Source organism: Stigmatopora argus, chromosome 7 (genome assembly GCF_051989625.1).
Source record: "Stigmatopora argus isolate UIUO_Sarg chromosome 7, RoL_Sarg_1.0, whole genome shotgun sequence".
In the NCBI taxonomy this organism is placed as follows: domain Eukaryota; kingdom Metazoa; phylum Chordata; class Actinopteri; order Syngnathiformes; family Syngnathidae; genus Stigmatopora; species Stigmatopora argus.
Genome location: NC_135393.1, coordinates 10395261 through 10411076, shown reverse-complemented (window position 1 = coordinate 10411076; position 15816 = coordinate 10395261). Strand labels below are relative to the sequence as shown.

General features: G+C 38.6%; 1 protein-coding gene across 8 annotated transcripts in view; it reads left to right on the top strand.

Moving 5' to 3' along the window:
• Positions 1 to 15816, top strand: part of LOC144077995 (multiple PDZ domain protein) — a 126166-nt gene that overhangs the window by 88927 nt on the left and 21423 nt on the right. For 5 of the 8 annotated variants that reach the window (XR_013301141.1, XM_077606147.1, XM_077606146.1 and 2 more), the window contains 18 exons: positions 753 to 876; positions 1793 to 1886; positions 3128 to 3294; positions 4235 to 4456; positions 4649 to 4717; positions 5406 to 5528; positions 6109 to 6192; positions 6264 to 6368; positions 6734 to 6836; positions 6926 to 7017; positions 9169 to 9382; positions 9762 to 9836; positions 10363 to 10442; positions 10810 to 10956; positions 12012 to 12197; positions 12288 to 12449; positions 13015 to 13224; positions 14504 to 14665. Coding sequence is in view for 7 of the 8 variants with exons in the window: in XM_077606147.1 (XP_077462273.1) it covers positions 1871 to 1886; positions 3128 to 3294; positions 4235 to 4456; positions 4649 to 4717; positions 5406 to 5528; positions 6109 to 6192; positions 6264 to 6368; positions 6734 to 6836; positions 6926 to 7017; positions 9169 to 9382; positions 9762 to 9836; positions 10363 to 10442; positions 10810 to 10956; positions 12012 to 12197; positions 12288 to 12449; positions 13015 to 13224; positions 14504 to 14665 (2217 nt within the window). In the remaining variant the exon portion in view is untranslated. The other 3 variants (XM_077606144.1, XM_077606145.1, XM_077606143.1) reach the window with 3 other exon arrangements.

Sequence of the window (15816 nt, the reverse complement as noted above, 5' to 3'; positions counted from 1 at the left end):
AGTAAGGGCTCCACCTACTGTGTATAAACACGCAGAAAAATGGGGTTAAACTTGGGGCGAAACTGAATGTTTACCCTAATAAACTTTATGAATGCATAAAGTTAGTTTATGAAGTCATTACCCTTGTAAATATAATGGGATTTAAAAAAAAAGTCAGACAACAGTCTTGACCATTTAGGGCATTCTTTTAAATCACAAAACTAGAAATAGCACATCATCAACAGTAGGGGAACATAATGTATATGTTGGCCTTATTATCTTATGAACACAATTATGTTTATATATGTATATATAATATATTATATATATAATATATATGTATATATGTGTATATATGTATATATGTATATATGTATATATGTATATATGTATATATGTATATATGTATATATGTATATATGTATATATGTATATATATATATATATATATATATATATATATATATATATATATATATAAATGTATATTTATATATGTGTATATACCTGAATACAACTTTGGCAACTATACCCTCCTAAAATACACAAATTTATACTATACTTTGAGAGTGTTATTTGCTCGACTGCGTGGCTCTACTTAATGACGTTGTGTCCAATGGGTGTCCGGACAGAGGATCATCCATCGGTCGACATGCGCACTCGAGGGCGCACAAACGAGGTTGCCAATTTGTAACACGCTTTGATAGCAGGTTGTATTTAATGCGCCGTGATTATTAGTGGCTGATGGAAACGCACTTGTATTGCGTATCCAGGCGACTTGGAGAAGGCTTTGAGCGTCCACAGTAACATCTTGGACCTGTTGCACTTCCCCCTGCGTCAGTGAATCAAGTCTGCAGAGCTTTATGGGCCGGCCGCGATGATCGTCTGCTCGTCACGGTAATGGATAGAACGAGATGCTGTCTGTATGTCATGTCAAATTACTACCTAACGCGCATATTTAATGATCATAAATGATTTTCATATTGATGTTGTCTACTCTGCATCACCCTTATTAAAAGAAAATAAATTCCAAATAAACCGTGAAGGGCATATTCCCTGCGACGCACCTATCTGTTGATTATTAATTAGCTTTTCAATGAGACGTTGTCATTGCCAACTGAAACCACTTGTGCACACATTCAATGGACACTTCATTAAGGAAAAGTCCATTTAAAAGCTATACAACAAGAGCTTTAAAGAAAATTAAAGCTAAATCTGCTTTTAGAGGACGAAAATGATTCATAACATGTTGAGTTGAGTGATGGATGTTAAAAGTGTGTAATTAAAAAAACTTTCTAACAAAAAACACCGCACAATGGGATACAATTGAGTACTAAAATATATATAATAAAAGGAGACACATTAATTTATATCTGTCTGTGACAGCGTCCAAATTAATGGCGACATGGGATCACTTTTATTCATATGCATAAGATTGTGCAAGTGTTTACTTATTGTTGTGAGTATCAACATTATAAATATATAGTGGACTGATAGAGAGGCAGTATGTCGCAGGTAATTACCATCAGGGACTGGTAAATCCTTTTGGAGATTTAAATCCTGCTAAAGAGCATTAGTTAACAAGCCATTCGCTTGTATGAGAAAAAATGATAATGGCAAGGGAAATGAAGTGTGTTGTTGAACAGATGTGCAATACATATTGAACCCATTTCTTTCATTATGATCGGAAGATGATTCTGTATGCAGTCAGAATTAATTGGTAGAATATAATTGTAGAGAATGTTGGCGACTTTCCTTTCACACATGCAGTGAGAACTAAGTTTTTTTTATTTGTCTTTTTTTTCCACCGCAGGTGTTAAAATTAATGGTGCAATGAAGAAAATGACATTTAACTGAAACAGGAAGTCAAAGTAAGAAAGCAAGCAGGTCTATGATGGAGATCATTGGTAAGTTTACTAAAGACTTCTAGACCAGACACAGATGCCTCATATTTTTAGTCTGTATTTAAGACAATTTTGGTGGTGTAGGGCACTCAAAGAAGATGACAACTTTGTTGTGAAGAGTTTACGGCACCTTAAGCGTCTGCTGTGTGCACTTACTGAATTTGTGTGTCATGCTCAATAGGTCCTGTCACACAAAATTCAGCAGGCAAACATGACCCCATGCAACATTTCAGGCTCCTATGATTAAGGCCACTCGCAGAATTATTGAAAATAAAATTCCCAAGGTCGAATTGTAACAATAACTTTCAGTGTCACAGTTTATTACCGCTAATGCCAATATGTATTAAAAAGGGAAGCTTTTTAAATAGGCTTTGGAATTGGAAAAACTCAATTCACTAGTGTAGCATTGTTATTCCTCTGACTAAAACGTTTGTTATTTTATGCAACCAAAATGAAGAAAAAAATTATGAGACTCATTCTTTTCTTGATGTACTGTATGAATTGTTTGTTGTGAAATAACAACAACAAAAAAGCAGACGCATCCATTGAATGGTTTGAGTGATGATGGCTGAAATCTGTTTTAGTGAAGTGTATACTGCAGCTCTGGGCGGCCCGTTGGGTGGGTGGTTAGCGGATCGGCCTCACAGTGGGGGACCTGGGTCCAAATCCAGGTTTTTCCACCTGTGTGGAGTTTGCATGTTCTCCCTGGGCCTGCGTGGGTTTTCTCCGGGTACTCCGGTTTCACATTCCAAAGACATGCATGAAAGGCTGATTAGTCACTCTAAATTGACCATAGGTATGAGAGTGAGCGTAAATGGTTCTTTGTCTCCTTAGCTAGCCACCAATTCAAGGTGTCCCCCACCTCTGGCCCAAAATCAGCTGGGATAGGCTCCAGCAACCCCCCGCAACCCTGGTGAGGATAAAGCGCTTCAGAAAATGAGATGAGATGAGATGAGATACTGCAGTTCTTTCAGCTCAAATGAATGTGGGACTATTAACGCTTGAGATTTCTAGTGGTATTATTTTCCTTTATTATATTGTGATTGTTTTATAATTGCATCTTTGAAATTCCTGATGCCGAATACTGACGAATATAAAAGACAGGCTTCCATTTATGCTTACAGAATTAGGCTAGTTGTGAGTGTTAAGGACACGCCATAGCTCTAGGGATGACTGCAAAGTCACCCGGGAGAAACCTTGTAGCTGAATGACACACAAATTAATGCCGTACAATTTCTGAGCAGATACTCAGCGTGCCTTGGAGGCTGTGGAGCGACTTCAAGCCAAACTGAAAGAGCGAGGGGAGGCTCCAGCTCAAGAGAAACTCAGCCTGCTGAAGACTGTTCTACGGAGCCCCCTTTTCCTTCATATATTAAGCTTACAGAAGACTCAGCAGAAGCCCCCAGCCAAGGTACAGCATGAGCTCAAGTGTGTGGGGGTGTTTGGTGTACATTGAATGAGTAAGAAGGGAGCTGGAATCATTCCTTAAAATACTGAATGCAGGAAGCAAACCGGATGAGTAATCTTCTTACCTTGGCTTACCACTAAAGCCTGAAGACAGCAAGAGGGAGGCAGGAAGAGGGTTAAAGGAAGAAGTGGTTGTACACTATGTAATGTCAAGAAGTTATCAAAGAGTCATACACAAGTTTTTGTGTATTGTTGTATGTGTTCCGGACGTGATCAAGATACAACTGGTCTAGTACTTGAAAAGGGTTATTTACTGTGTAGTTTATGTGAAAGATAACTCAAAATCAAGGTCTTATGTTGCTTGGCAGTGTATCAAGGCTTGATAAGTGTGATTAAGCCTTAATAGGCTAACACTCAAGATCAACACAAGCATTATTGCGTCTTCCAGTTACTGTTCAGGAGTCATTGAGAGATTTCATCTTGACTACTCTCTCTACTATCTGCTATTTTTGATTCATATTATTATTATTTGTTTTCTTATTATTGCTTATTATAGCCTTGTCCAAGAGAGAACATTGTCATATCTCCACCACCATTTCAAATTCACATTGGAAAGAAGAAAAAAATACTGCTGCTTTAAGGATGAATTGATTAAAAACAATACTTTTAGTTACTATTATGATTTAATCCGTCACCGATAGTTTTATTTTAATATGTGTCTGTCTGGCTCTTTGATACGTCTGCTGCAATAACTGAAAGGTTGGTGATTAGCTTAGTGTCATTGATTCAGAACCTAATGAATAATGGCATATAATCACTAACACCCTTTTCATACTTTATATCAATGCTTCTGTTTATTTGTGGTTGCCCTATCACAGCCATCTTAATCATTGTCACGTTTGCCTTCTATTTCCAAATTTTCCTGCATGCACCAATTCTACCAGGCCAAGGGTCTTTCCAAATCAGTGTCAATGAGCTATGGCAAGTGCCAGGGTGTGTCGATGGATTCCAAGGCGCTCAGCCACAGTGACTCCTACACCTGGGCCATGGAAAACCAAAAACCTAGCAAGTCCTTCCACAGAGATGGAAGTGTTTCCTCTCTGGACTCACAGGACTTGTCCTTTCCAGATCTCTACGCAGAAAACTGCATGCCCATTGAATCACAGGTATCTCAAATATAAATCGTAAGCATGAGATTATTTTTTTAAAAGTGCAGCAATTTATTCTCAAGGCACACACATTGCCTTTCAAAATGCTAATTTTTTTAGTGAATATGACATGAGCATTGCTGAGTATTAAATTTTGTGATTCTGCTCGACTTGCACGATGTCACTTTCGTTTATATGCCTTTCCTTTAGTACTGCACACCACCTCGGATTTCCCGAACTATGTCCATGGGGAGGAATCTGTCAGCAATTGCCCATGAGGTATACAAATCTGTTTTTTTTTCTGATTGGCTCTCTATTAGAAGTTATGTATATCAGCTTCAATGGTGGTGCTCAGTTGTAACTCATATATGTAATAATGTGTTTGGGTTGCTGCGTCAATAACAGAATTGCCGAACTATGGACCAATTAGGGAATGTTTAAACAACAACAGGGGAGCATAGAGGGCTTTAGTAAGGGAGGATATGAAAGTCGGTAGTGTAGGGGAGGATAATGCAAAGGACGAGGTTAGCATTAACTCTAACTGTGCCGGAGTCTGATGTTACTAGAAACTCATTTTTAAGTTGTCAACTGTTTAGACGGCAACGACAGGGTGGAGTGTCAAGATTTCAACATTTAGAACTTTTTTGCATTTTCAGACCAAAATGCTGTCGCTGTGTAAATGATAGGGCTCTCTGGAAATAGTTTTATTTTTTTTTGTATTTGATTTTTTTTATTCCTGTTAACGTTGTTGTGTAAACAGCACCTAAGAGTCATGAGTAAAGTGGGATGGTGCCAATTTTTTATTATAATTATCAATGCCTTTAATTTGACAATTATATGATTTTTTTTAATTATGATGAAATTACCATAAACATGGGCAAACCCTATTGTACATACATATATAATATCTAATTTCGTTGGAAGTTTTGTCTTTACTAAACTGTTTTTATTTTTTTTAATTCATTAGAGGCGTCACCTGGAAATCATAGAATTAACTAATGATGGGAAAGGGCTTGGCTTTGGCATCATAGGAGGACGAAGTACAGGAGTCATGGTCAAAACAATACTGCCTGGTGGATCAGCTGGAAAGGTGCGTGATTGAAAAATTGTTTAAAATGTGCAATTTGGTCAGACAATGAGAAAAACAATGTTAATCTCACATTGTACAGATCTGTGTAGGTATGTAGCCATAGCACAAAAGCACAACTGTTTAATGAGAGACAATAACAGATTGATGTCACATAAATATACTATTTAAATTCTTCTACTTGAGAGTGACCTCATAAAAAAGTTTAATTGGTACACTTGAGTTGACCTATGTACAATTTCACGCCTAACACTGCTACATTCCTGGAAGTTTATAAGACTTTTGGAAATACAATGGTACTTCTACTTACGAATGTCTCTATGTAGAAAATATGCTGGTTATAAAATGTCTCACTGGGAAAAAAAATTCTCATGACACCCAATAAATTCAAGTACCGAAATGCAAAATCCCCCACAAAAAATCTAACATTCCCCAAACGTAAACACACTTCCTGTATTTTATTTTTAAATTAGCATGATAGACTTGCTCTTCCATTGGCTCCCAACACCTCGCTGCCCTCCCATTGGGCACTCTTAATGAGTTAACAGAAAAATGTGTTCTGATTATATGTTGGCATACCAAGGATAAACGTCTGCGCAGTGGGGACCAAATCTTGCGCATTGGAGATACCGATTTGGCTGGCATGAACAGTGAGCAGGTTGCGCAGGTGAGATAATAGACGGATGGATGGATAGATAGATGTGGGGTCCATTAATATTCATTGCCCTCCTGGCCCAGGTGCTGAGAAATGCTAGTAGCAAGGTAAAACTACTCATCGCCAGGGATATCAACAAGGACAACCTTTTCTCTCCTGTCCTCAGCCAGGAGTCCTTGGATGACGAGGTCTGTTACAATTGCAAATTGTACTCAAAATAAAAAAAATATCATTGTGAAAGACAACATTCTGAAGGTTGTAGTGTTTAAGCAATGGTTCAGTTCCTGTGATTTTTAAAAAAAGATATATTTTTGTAATCATTAAAACATTCATCTTTACATACCTTGTATTGGTGTGTACTTGTTTAGAAAACAGGAACAAACTATTAGCAACACAAGCCATGAGTAGAGCTGGGCTGTTTTAACTGCACAGTAATGATCATGATGTTACCCCTCAAATGTCAAATGTGTACTATCAATGTGTAATTATTCTTAATAAACTGGGAAGGTTTAAATTGTGGTATAAACAATGTTTTCTGTGTATTTCTCACCAGGTCTATGACTTAAATGATGACTATGAATTCAGTGTGCAGTTTACTAAAAACAGCCGGGGATTGGGATTCACCATTGCCAGCTATATTGGTGACCTAAACTCAAGTAATAAAGGATGTTTCATACGTTTCATAAACTAAATTGAGGGGGGAAAGGTGGAGTTGTGATGAGCATTTTTTGTTCTTCCCCCTTAGTGTACAGTGCTGGTGTGACAGTGAAAAGTATTTTAAAAGGGAGCAGTATTGACCAGGATGGACACATTCATATTGGCGATATCATCTTGTCTGTAAGTATGAATAAAAATCATTTGAAATTGTTTGCACTGTTTACGTGCTTGTTGAAGAATAAATATCCATTCATTTATTTGAGCCGCTTATCCTCACGAGGGTTGCCGAGGTGCAGGAGTTTGTCCCAGCCCAAAACGGGCAGCCTAAAACTGCCTAGCTTGGGTGGGGATAAAATCACAACCATGCAAGTATTTGATATAAATGACATTTCTGTGACTTTGTTGACAAGAACAAAAAGAACAAAAACAATTCTAAATTGTTTTACCATTGAAAGTCCACTATAATTGGTGGTGCTCAGTCACAGTCCAGTTGCTGTAAAAGGTACTAAAAGCTAACCAGAGAGATAAGGGTTTACGATAGGGCTGTACCAGGTTGGTTAAGATAGTGTGAATAATGTAGAGTTGGAAAACGACGCAGGCAACTAATATTTAGTTTCACTGTAGCTTCTGGCACAGATAAGTTAAATGTCTGTTTCCAAACTAGAAATTGAAATCACAAACCTTTGAGAGCCATTACAGTAAATTGCACCTTTTCTGCTGTGAAAGTGCCTTAAAATTTGAGGGAAAATTCCAGGGCTTTACCCCCTCACAGTGACATCTTTTTGTAAATATAGTAAGCCTGTTGTTTCTGCTTTTCTGACCCTGACATTTTGTATTGCTAGAAAATGCTATTTTTTGCCGCATGATTACATGCAGAAACTAGAAAGTCTGGGAACAAATGGCAATAACAATAAACATCTCAAACAAATAGCTCTCATGGCAGCCTGTCCCACATGGTATTAATATCTTAGCTCAAATTTAAGTGTTTATTTTTAAGTTCAAGGTTTGCATAAGGTCCCAACTTCAGTTTGGTCCTATTTATAGATCAGGAGAAAAGCCGTGTGGACAAGCTAAAGCCCCAAAAGGGATATGTTCTGGGAAATTGACTTTTCAACTGTTTGTATACACATAATTAGGTCTCTGGAGTTCTTGCTGACCCATGTGTGACTGAAAAATTATAGAACCAAGTAAACGTTTTGTTCGCTGCCACTTCTGAAAGTGTCTTGACCTGGAATGAATTATATCATGGCAATAATTAAATCACATAGTGATGGCTTTGTACAAGTGCAATTTATTTCCCAATTTATGCAGAAAAACGAGACTGGAGGGAGTCTCAGATTATTTATAAAATTTAAATCATACAAGCAAGTGACTTACATTCGCAAGTTGCTTTCAATCTCTCGTGACACCAAATTTGGTTAGAAGTATAGACATTTCCTCACTCGGTCACACACAATGTATGCCTGGTTGTCATGTTAACAAAGGTTTATAGAGTCTGCCCCCCCAAATACCATTAAAAATGTGCTTAAATTGTGATAAATGGAGGTTAATTGTACTTTAGTCATTGCAGCTTTGTGCAGCGTGATTGAGCAATGTCAGAGCTTTTGTTAAGGTACTCTGGAAGCATTTTTAAGTGGGGAAAAATGCAGATTCAATCTCCTGTGTGTAGCCTATTTCTTGAGATACTTGGGTCTGTTATGAGAAAGTTCCCCATTTTTCACATAATATTCTGGATGTCCTTCAATGGACCAGAAACACAAAAATAATTTAAAAGATTTGATAATTATTTTGCTAACTCAGTTTTGTTAAGGACCTGTGTTAGACTGGAGTGTTAGACTGTTTTTCTTTGTGTGACACATCACAAATTCAAAAAGGAAGTCTAAAATATTTATACGGTGACTCAAAAATCTAACCAATGGGAAGTATGAGGAATGGTTTAAAATTTTAAGAAATGGGATGCAAAAAAGGATCAAGAGTACTAAATGCTCTTAAATTAACCCACTGTTGTCTCCAGTTTCCGAAGCGTGTTCCACTATAAGTGGCACATGCAGTAGGAACAGCAGTAGCTTCGTTAGGAAGGATTTTTACCTGAGCGTGAAAGTGAGTGTGACCAATTCAAGAATAAAATATAAAGGTTGGAACTTGCTCATCATGATACCAGTTCATTTTCAATAGAGTCGCTACCAGCCTCCTCATTTGTATTTTTATGCTACTTCAATATCCAGTGTTGGTTTGTGGAAACCGTTGCTCTACGGCTTAGATTTCTTGGCAGCATTTGCTTGACTCTTCCTTAATCTCTGTCATGCTCCCTTCTCCGTGTCACTTTCCCAGGTGGATGGCGTGAGCCTGCAGGGCTGCAGTGAGCAGCGTGCAATGGAGGTGTTGAGGAGGACAGGCCCTGTAGTCAGACTGAGGCTGCTGAGGAAGACTGTCTGTCTGAGTCACATCTTGCCCCCAGTTCCTCCACTGGAGCCCCTCAGACACTCCCACAGCTTCCACGAGGGCAATCCCTATAGAGTGGGCCTAAACAAGATTCATGAGACAGGTTAGATGTTGGAATAAGCATAACAAACTCGATTTATTTTTCCGCATTTATCTTTTTGTTTTTATGATGAAGCTCCTCTGCCTAAATGATATTCATAGACATTTCTAGCTTCCCTTTTCAGTTTCTATAAAGAAAGAAGACCACATACTGTTATTGAACATGTACACTCTATTGACATTTTGCAAAAACACTGTCTTTGCCTGGATAATATGACTCGCTTTTGATTCTCCCAGTCAGAGAGATATTTGTTGACTCAGTATGTGTTTTAGCACTTGCAATGCATTTCATTAAATTGTATTGGTGTCCCAGTAACTGTAACATTGACATTATTCATAGTGAGTTGAGACGCATGTTTGTTAAAATCTTTGCTTCCTCCCAGGAATATGCTCACTGCGTGAAATCTCCCGGCGTGTTGCATACGCCAACAGACGGCCCCGACATGATTCAAGAAACGGTAAGCTCCCCTTTCCTTATGCTGCACTGCAGTCTGCAAGTGGATGATGAGCCTCACTCTGATACTCTTAAGTAGGCTTGTGGAAGAGCAATGTAGCGGCAAAAGCATGCTCTTTGATGAGAGTCTATTTATAGTGATGTGCAATCATGTGTTTATCCAACTTATTCAGCTCTTTCTAGATGATTTGCCTCTTAGCTTTCCTGCATATGTGTCTTTATAGAGAGATTTCTTATGATTTGATTGAGGAGTTCTTTTAAATGAGCTTTGATTAGTATGACGCATTCAAAGATCAAATACAAGAAAACATTGGTTTGATGCAAATGTGTGGGTTTGATTAATGCACGCTTTAGTGGCTTTTTATATGAACATCATTGCTCCAAGGTCAGGTAGTTTTCTCTTTATTATACAGTACAGATAATGAATCTGTTTTCCATCCTAGCGGGAATAAATGCTACAGGCCTATGATCATATTTAGCTGTTAAATGTGTGTGTATGTGTGGTGTTGGGGGGGTGTCTTTCACCCCAGCAGTACGACTGACACTGGCAGAGGAAGAAGATCTAAGGATGAGGTGGCAACGTGCAGTTGGACCCCGATACGAAGTTATAGTATGTACTTTTGTAAATATTTATAGCATACATTGCTTGAATCGTCATTTTGGTTGTGACTTCATGTGACTTCCGCTTAAAGCTTAAATGCTTAAGCATCAAATGGCAAAAAAATGTATCTTACTACCTCAAGAACTGTGTGGTTTTAGGCAACCACCACGTGTGTTTACAATAGTATGATTCCCATAAAAGTTTTTAAGGTGCAGGTGAGAAAGTCTGCCGTTTCCACTAATTAAACGAATGGTTGCATTATCATTGATGTAATAAATATTCTACATTCCAGGAAAATGTGTTAAATTCATATTCATACTTAACTAAAAGGCTCCCGTGTTGGAAAGAGGTAATATTTTTACTGTTCCTGTTTTAGGTTTGCCAGATGGAGCGTTTCAGTGAGACAAGTGGCCTGGGCATCAGTCTAGAGGCGCGGGCTGGACACCATTACTTGTGCTCAGTTTTACCAGAAGGCCCAATTGGCCAAAGTGGCAAGATTTTCACTGGGGACCAGATCCTAGAGGTGAGGATCCTGAACTTGTGAATAGGCTAAGGGTTGGAATTTTTTTGCTATAGTTTTTTTTAATTGTCTTGTTGGACAAAGAAAAAGCAAATGGGTGAATGGGTAATTAACTTACCTCCTTCTATTGTATGCACGCAGTGTGCTGAGAAGGAAACTGTGATTGAAACCAATTACCAGTTGTCTGTATCAAACTCAGTTGGGGGGGGGCATTTCTTTAAGAGTTGATAATATTAAGATAGCAAATTAAAAGAAAAAATCCTGAACATTTCATTTAGATCACCATTTGAGAGTAGCGTCATGTAAGCAACCAGTAGTATTAATAAGAAGCTGGATGTCAGTGTGCCTGGCATTTCTGCTCTTAAGGGGGCCGAGTTTGCACTCCCACAGCTGTCGTGAGCAAGATCATGCACCCACACACATTACTCGTCATTCGTGAGGAAAGCTTGTCGAATTTTGGGAAGTATCCAGGTGAATTTTGCAGCCATTTGTGGACCTTTGCTGTACTCTTCCACTCTAAATCTCTGTCACATTGCAATGCTTTGATCTTCACCTCAGAATTCCAGCATGGCAAAGTTTTTTTTCTTTCCAATTCCCCAACTAACCCCTCAATTTCTCAGTCTATTTGAAACTACTCACCGACCCAAAGTATTACAGCCATCCCAAAATCCAAAAACTAATTTCAAGGAGATCTTTATCAAACCTATTACCTATTTAGCCAACATTGAGTTTGATTTGAGTTTGTGTTTGACTCAAAACATATTATTACATTTTGCTTAGTTTTATAACATTCTCAAACCAACAGAAATAAAATGCAGGTGATGGCGTGTGAAAATTTAGCTTACCTCAACATGTCTTTTGTAATCACTAATTCCGCCGTGGGTAATGGTGAAGTCATTGTTGCACACAGTACACCTCGCCACGGTGTCATCATTTTTATCTTAACTAAACAAGAATATATCATGAAGTATATTCTGTTATAAAGTAAGTTTATTATTTTCATTTATTAGTGGTGGATGTGGGTGTCTAACATACATCGTATGTAAACTCCATTGCAGGTGAATGGTATCCCACTAATTGGGGAGACACACAAAGAGGTGGTCAACATCCTCAAGGAGCTGCCCATGTGTGTTTACCTGGTATGCTCCCGCATTGTTCCCCCTGCTATTCCTGACAGTGATGAAGAAGAAGAGGAGGATTGCCACCTCACCCTGAAAGAGCTGCTGGCTGAGTTCAATGACAAGGTGAATGGCAGGCAAAGCCTGATGTGTCTGCAACTGCTTTTCATTCTTTTTCCTGCTGCAGGATCAACATGTATTTTTCCCTTCTCTCAGTTAGACCAGGGCTGCGTTATTCCCTGTCCTACAGCTGAGGACATCACAAAGCGTGGTGTGCCCCCCATGTCTCCCCCACTTGCAATGTGGGAGAGAGAAGCACAGGTGGTAGAGCTGGAGAAAGGCGATTCAGGATTGGGCTTCAGCATCCTGGACTATCAGGTAATAGACAAGAACCTTAACCTTTCTGAAAATAAGTCAGACTGGAATAAACAGCAGCCTCACCAATCAGTGAAGAAATGTGTCCAGCAATCTGAAAATAATTTGGGAAAGGTTTATTTTCTATGTGAAGGAATATACTGTGCAGATAACAAATTTAAAAATGAACAATTCCACTGTTGTTTTTATTTTTCATCAATTTTCCAGTGTTGCCACCCACGCAATCCATACTACTTGTTAAAAATCATGAGCAAAACAATACAGCTCTAAATAGCTATTCTCAAGATGGGTCTGACAAATAAAATAACAAAAAATAGGTACATTTCCTGGCGGCCTGGCGGCTTGAGTGGTTAGCGTGTCAGCTTCACAGCTCTGGGTTCCTGGGTTCAAAACCATGTCAGTCCAACTGGTACATTTCCTCTTGAAAATTAAAATGAATATTTTTGTGAATGTTTATGTAAATAACAGATAAGTTGTCTGTCTTGAGATTTCTACATATTAACTCACGTTTGTCCAATGTGTGTAGAAATCTTTCATGTGTGACTTTGTCCATATGCTTGTTTGGCAGGATCCGGAGGATGCCACTAAAACAGTGCTGGTAATTCGCTCCTTGGTGCCGGGCGGTGTGGCTGAGAGAGATGGCCGCCTTCTCCCGGGAGATCGCCTCATGTTTGTCAATGAAACCAATCTGGAAGGCTCGAGTCTGGATTATGCTGTGCATGTGCTGAAGTCCACTGGCTATGGCCCTGTGCACATTGGTGTTTCTAAACCACTGCCGGTAAATTTGGAAAATGCATGTCTATTTGAACAAATTACAGATCAGATGTAAACAACGCCTCAAGGCAAATGTATTCATTTTTTGCAAGTGTTTTCCTAGTTCTTTAGAAAGGCAGTAGTGGCCTGTATACGCTTCACTTGAAATGGAAATCATTTAGATATGATGCCTTTCGGGCAATTTGTCCGCTGTAAACTCACGCTGCCGTTTTGGGCACCCTCTTTGTTCCACTTGTATGTTTCTTGGCGATACGTACTGAGGATTAGCGCCACAGCCTGCTTAGGTTGTTCTCTATAATACTTAATAAATAATAATAAATTAAATTCGTTTTAAACTATATCTTACGTTAATTGAACTTTCAACTGGGATTATGCATGTTTATCTCATCACAAATGTTTAATATAACATTTAATATTAATCTATGTCCCTGAACGAAAATCCATCAGAACAACTCACTTTATGTTCAATTTAAAAGATACAGGATTTACATTGAAAAAAAATGATTTATTTACAGAGATATTGGCTTTGCATTATTGACATTTGCATAGACATATGTTATACACTTTAACATGTCACACATACTTTAATTTATGGATTATTTTTTTGATTGATGTGTTGAACTGTATCAGGGCTGAAAATAACCACTGCATGTTTGCCCTTGGCAAATAAACAAGCATCAAGACAAGCTAAAAAAAAAAATTACCACATGCCCAATTGAACAAGCGTATGAAATATATATTTGCTGTAGTAAATGAATTATTTTATGAAATACAAAGACATCTGACAAATATGTATCAATGGATTAATTTTGAAATTGCGTGACTTCATGTTTGGTACATTGAAATAGTTAATGAACATGGAAGCTATTTACAAATGATACAAAATACGCACACATAATTGAAGACATTGTATTCCATAAGTATGTTTAAAGCTATTCAGCATTTGGCTAACACGTGGACATTTTCTGGCGTAACCCACCGTGATATATATTGAAAATATAATTGGCTGAATGACTCGCGTTAAGTATGTGACGTTTTATTATCCAAGACTAGTTAATTACTGAATGTACTCTCAAGAACTCTCTTTTGTTGTGGACTGTGGCCTAGTAACAAGGACCACCGGGTCCAGTTACAGGCTGTCTGAATATTTAATGCCCCTCCAAGGTGAGCACATAGCTCAGCCACACTAGAAATAGAGAGGCAAGAGGAGGAGTGACTGGTATCTAATTTACTGCCATCTCTCAAGTTTATGTGGCTTATACTTTGTAATTGTATTTTGTCAGTTGGAACTTTGTGGTGGCCTGACGCCTATCTTGGAGAGGAGCCTGCGAGGCTCCTGCGATGACAGCGATATCCACACTCAGGTCAGCCTGCTAGCGGATGCAGCTGAGGCCAACACTTACAACGTGGCGGATAACAACGTCCAACCATATTACAACAACTCGGTAAGAAATACGTACACATACATTTTAGATAGCCATTCTATTTCTTAGAACAGCCAGTGGGTGAGTTGTGTGTTCTTTGGAAACTACATGGTGCCCATAAGCACTGTATTCATATCAATATTAAAGTATTTAAATAATTACATATATAAACACACCAAATAACAACTTAAAATTATGTTATGCACACTCAAGAAACAATTCCCTGATTAACAAAGGTCGAAGGTACACGAATCAAGAACTCCCTGCTATGATGCCGGAAAAGATTTAAAAAGTGCCCGGAAAGGGGGCTTTTGGCCAGACGGTCGCACTCCAACTCTGCTGACAGCGAATATCCCACTTCGGGCGGGCTTTGGCATTTACCTGGAGCGCACTCTTTTCGAGTCGGTCTGGCAATGTACTGCACTGTCGTACATGTTGTCCACAATGACACTCGGTTGGATTTAACGTCCGCCTACAGCGTGCTAACACTCTAAATTACCCTTAGGTATTGGTGTGAGTGTGCATGGTTGTCCGTCTCCTTGTGCCCTGCAATCGGCTGGCCACCGATTCAAGGTGTCCCCCGCCTCTGGCCCGGAGTCAGCTGGGATAGGCTCCAGCACCCCCGTGAACCTAAGGAGGATAATGTGGTTCAGAAAATGAATGAATACTTGATACAGGAAGTTTATTTACGTTTTGGGGAAGTTTGATTTTCTGACTTGGACCAAAGGCTTTTCATAACCTGAATCTTTCGTATCTAGCAGCATTCGTAAGTAGAGGTTCCACTGTATATTACATACGTGTCAACCTCGGCCAATTGCTCCTCTTTAAATAAAAAAAAAAGTGCAAATGCAAGGCAGCAAAATACTGGTAATAAACATATAAAATATGGGGAAAACGTATATGTTGACAGGTATGACATTATATTAAAATGTAGTGCAGTTTGGCAATACTGTAAATTACAACAAAAACTACACAACAGATGTTGTTATACTGGTCATTTGTAGGGGTGTAACAATCCATTGATCTGGCTCAATACTGTTGTCCAAAGAATCTATGTGATGTCATGTCATTGGTAATTTACACCCTTAATCATTTCGGCATCTTGGTATATTATATGTTCAGGCATTTCACTGTATCATGTATTCTGGCCCAGCATTATTACATAAAAGAAG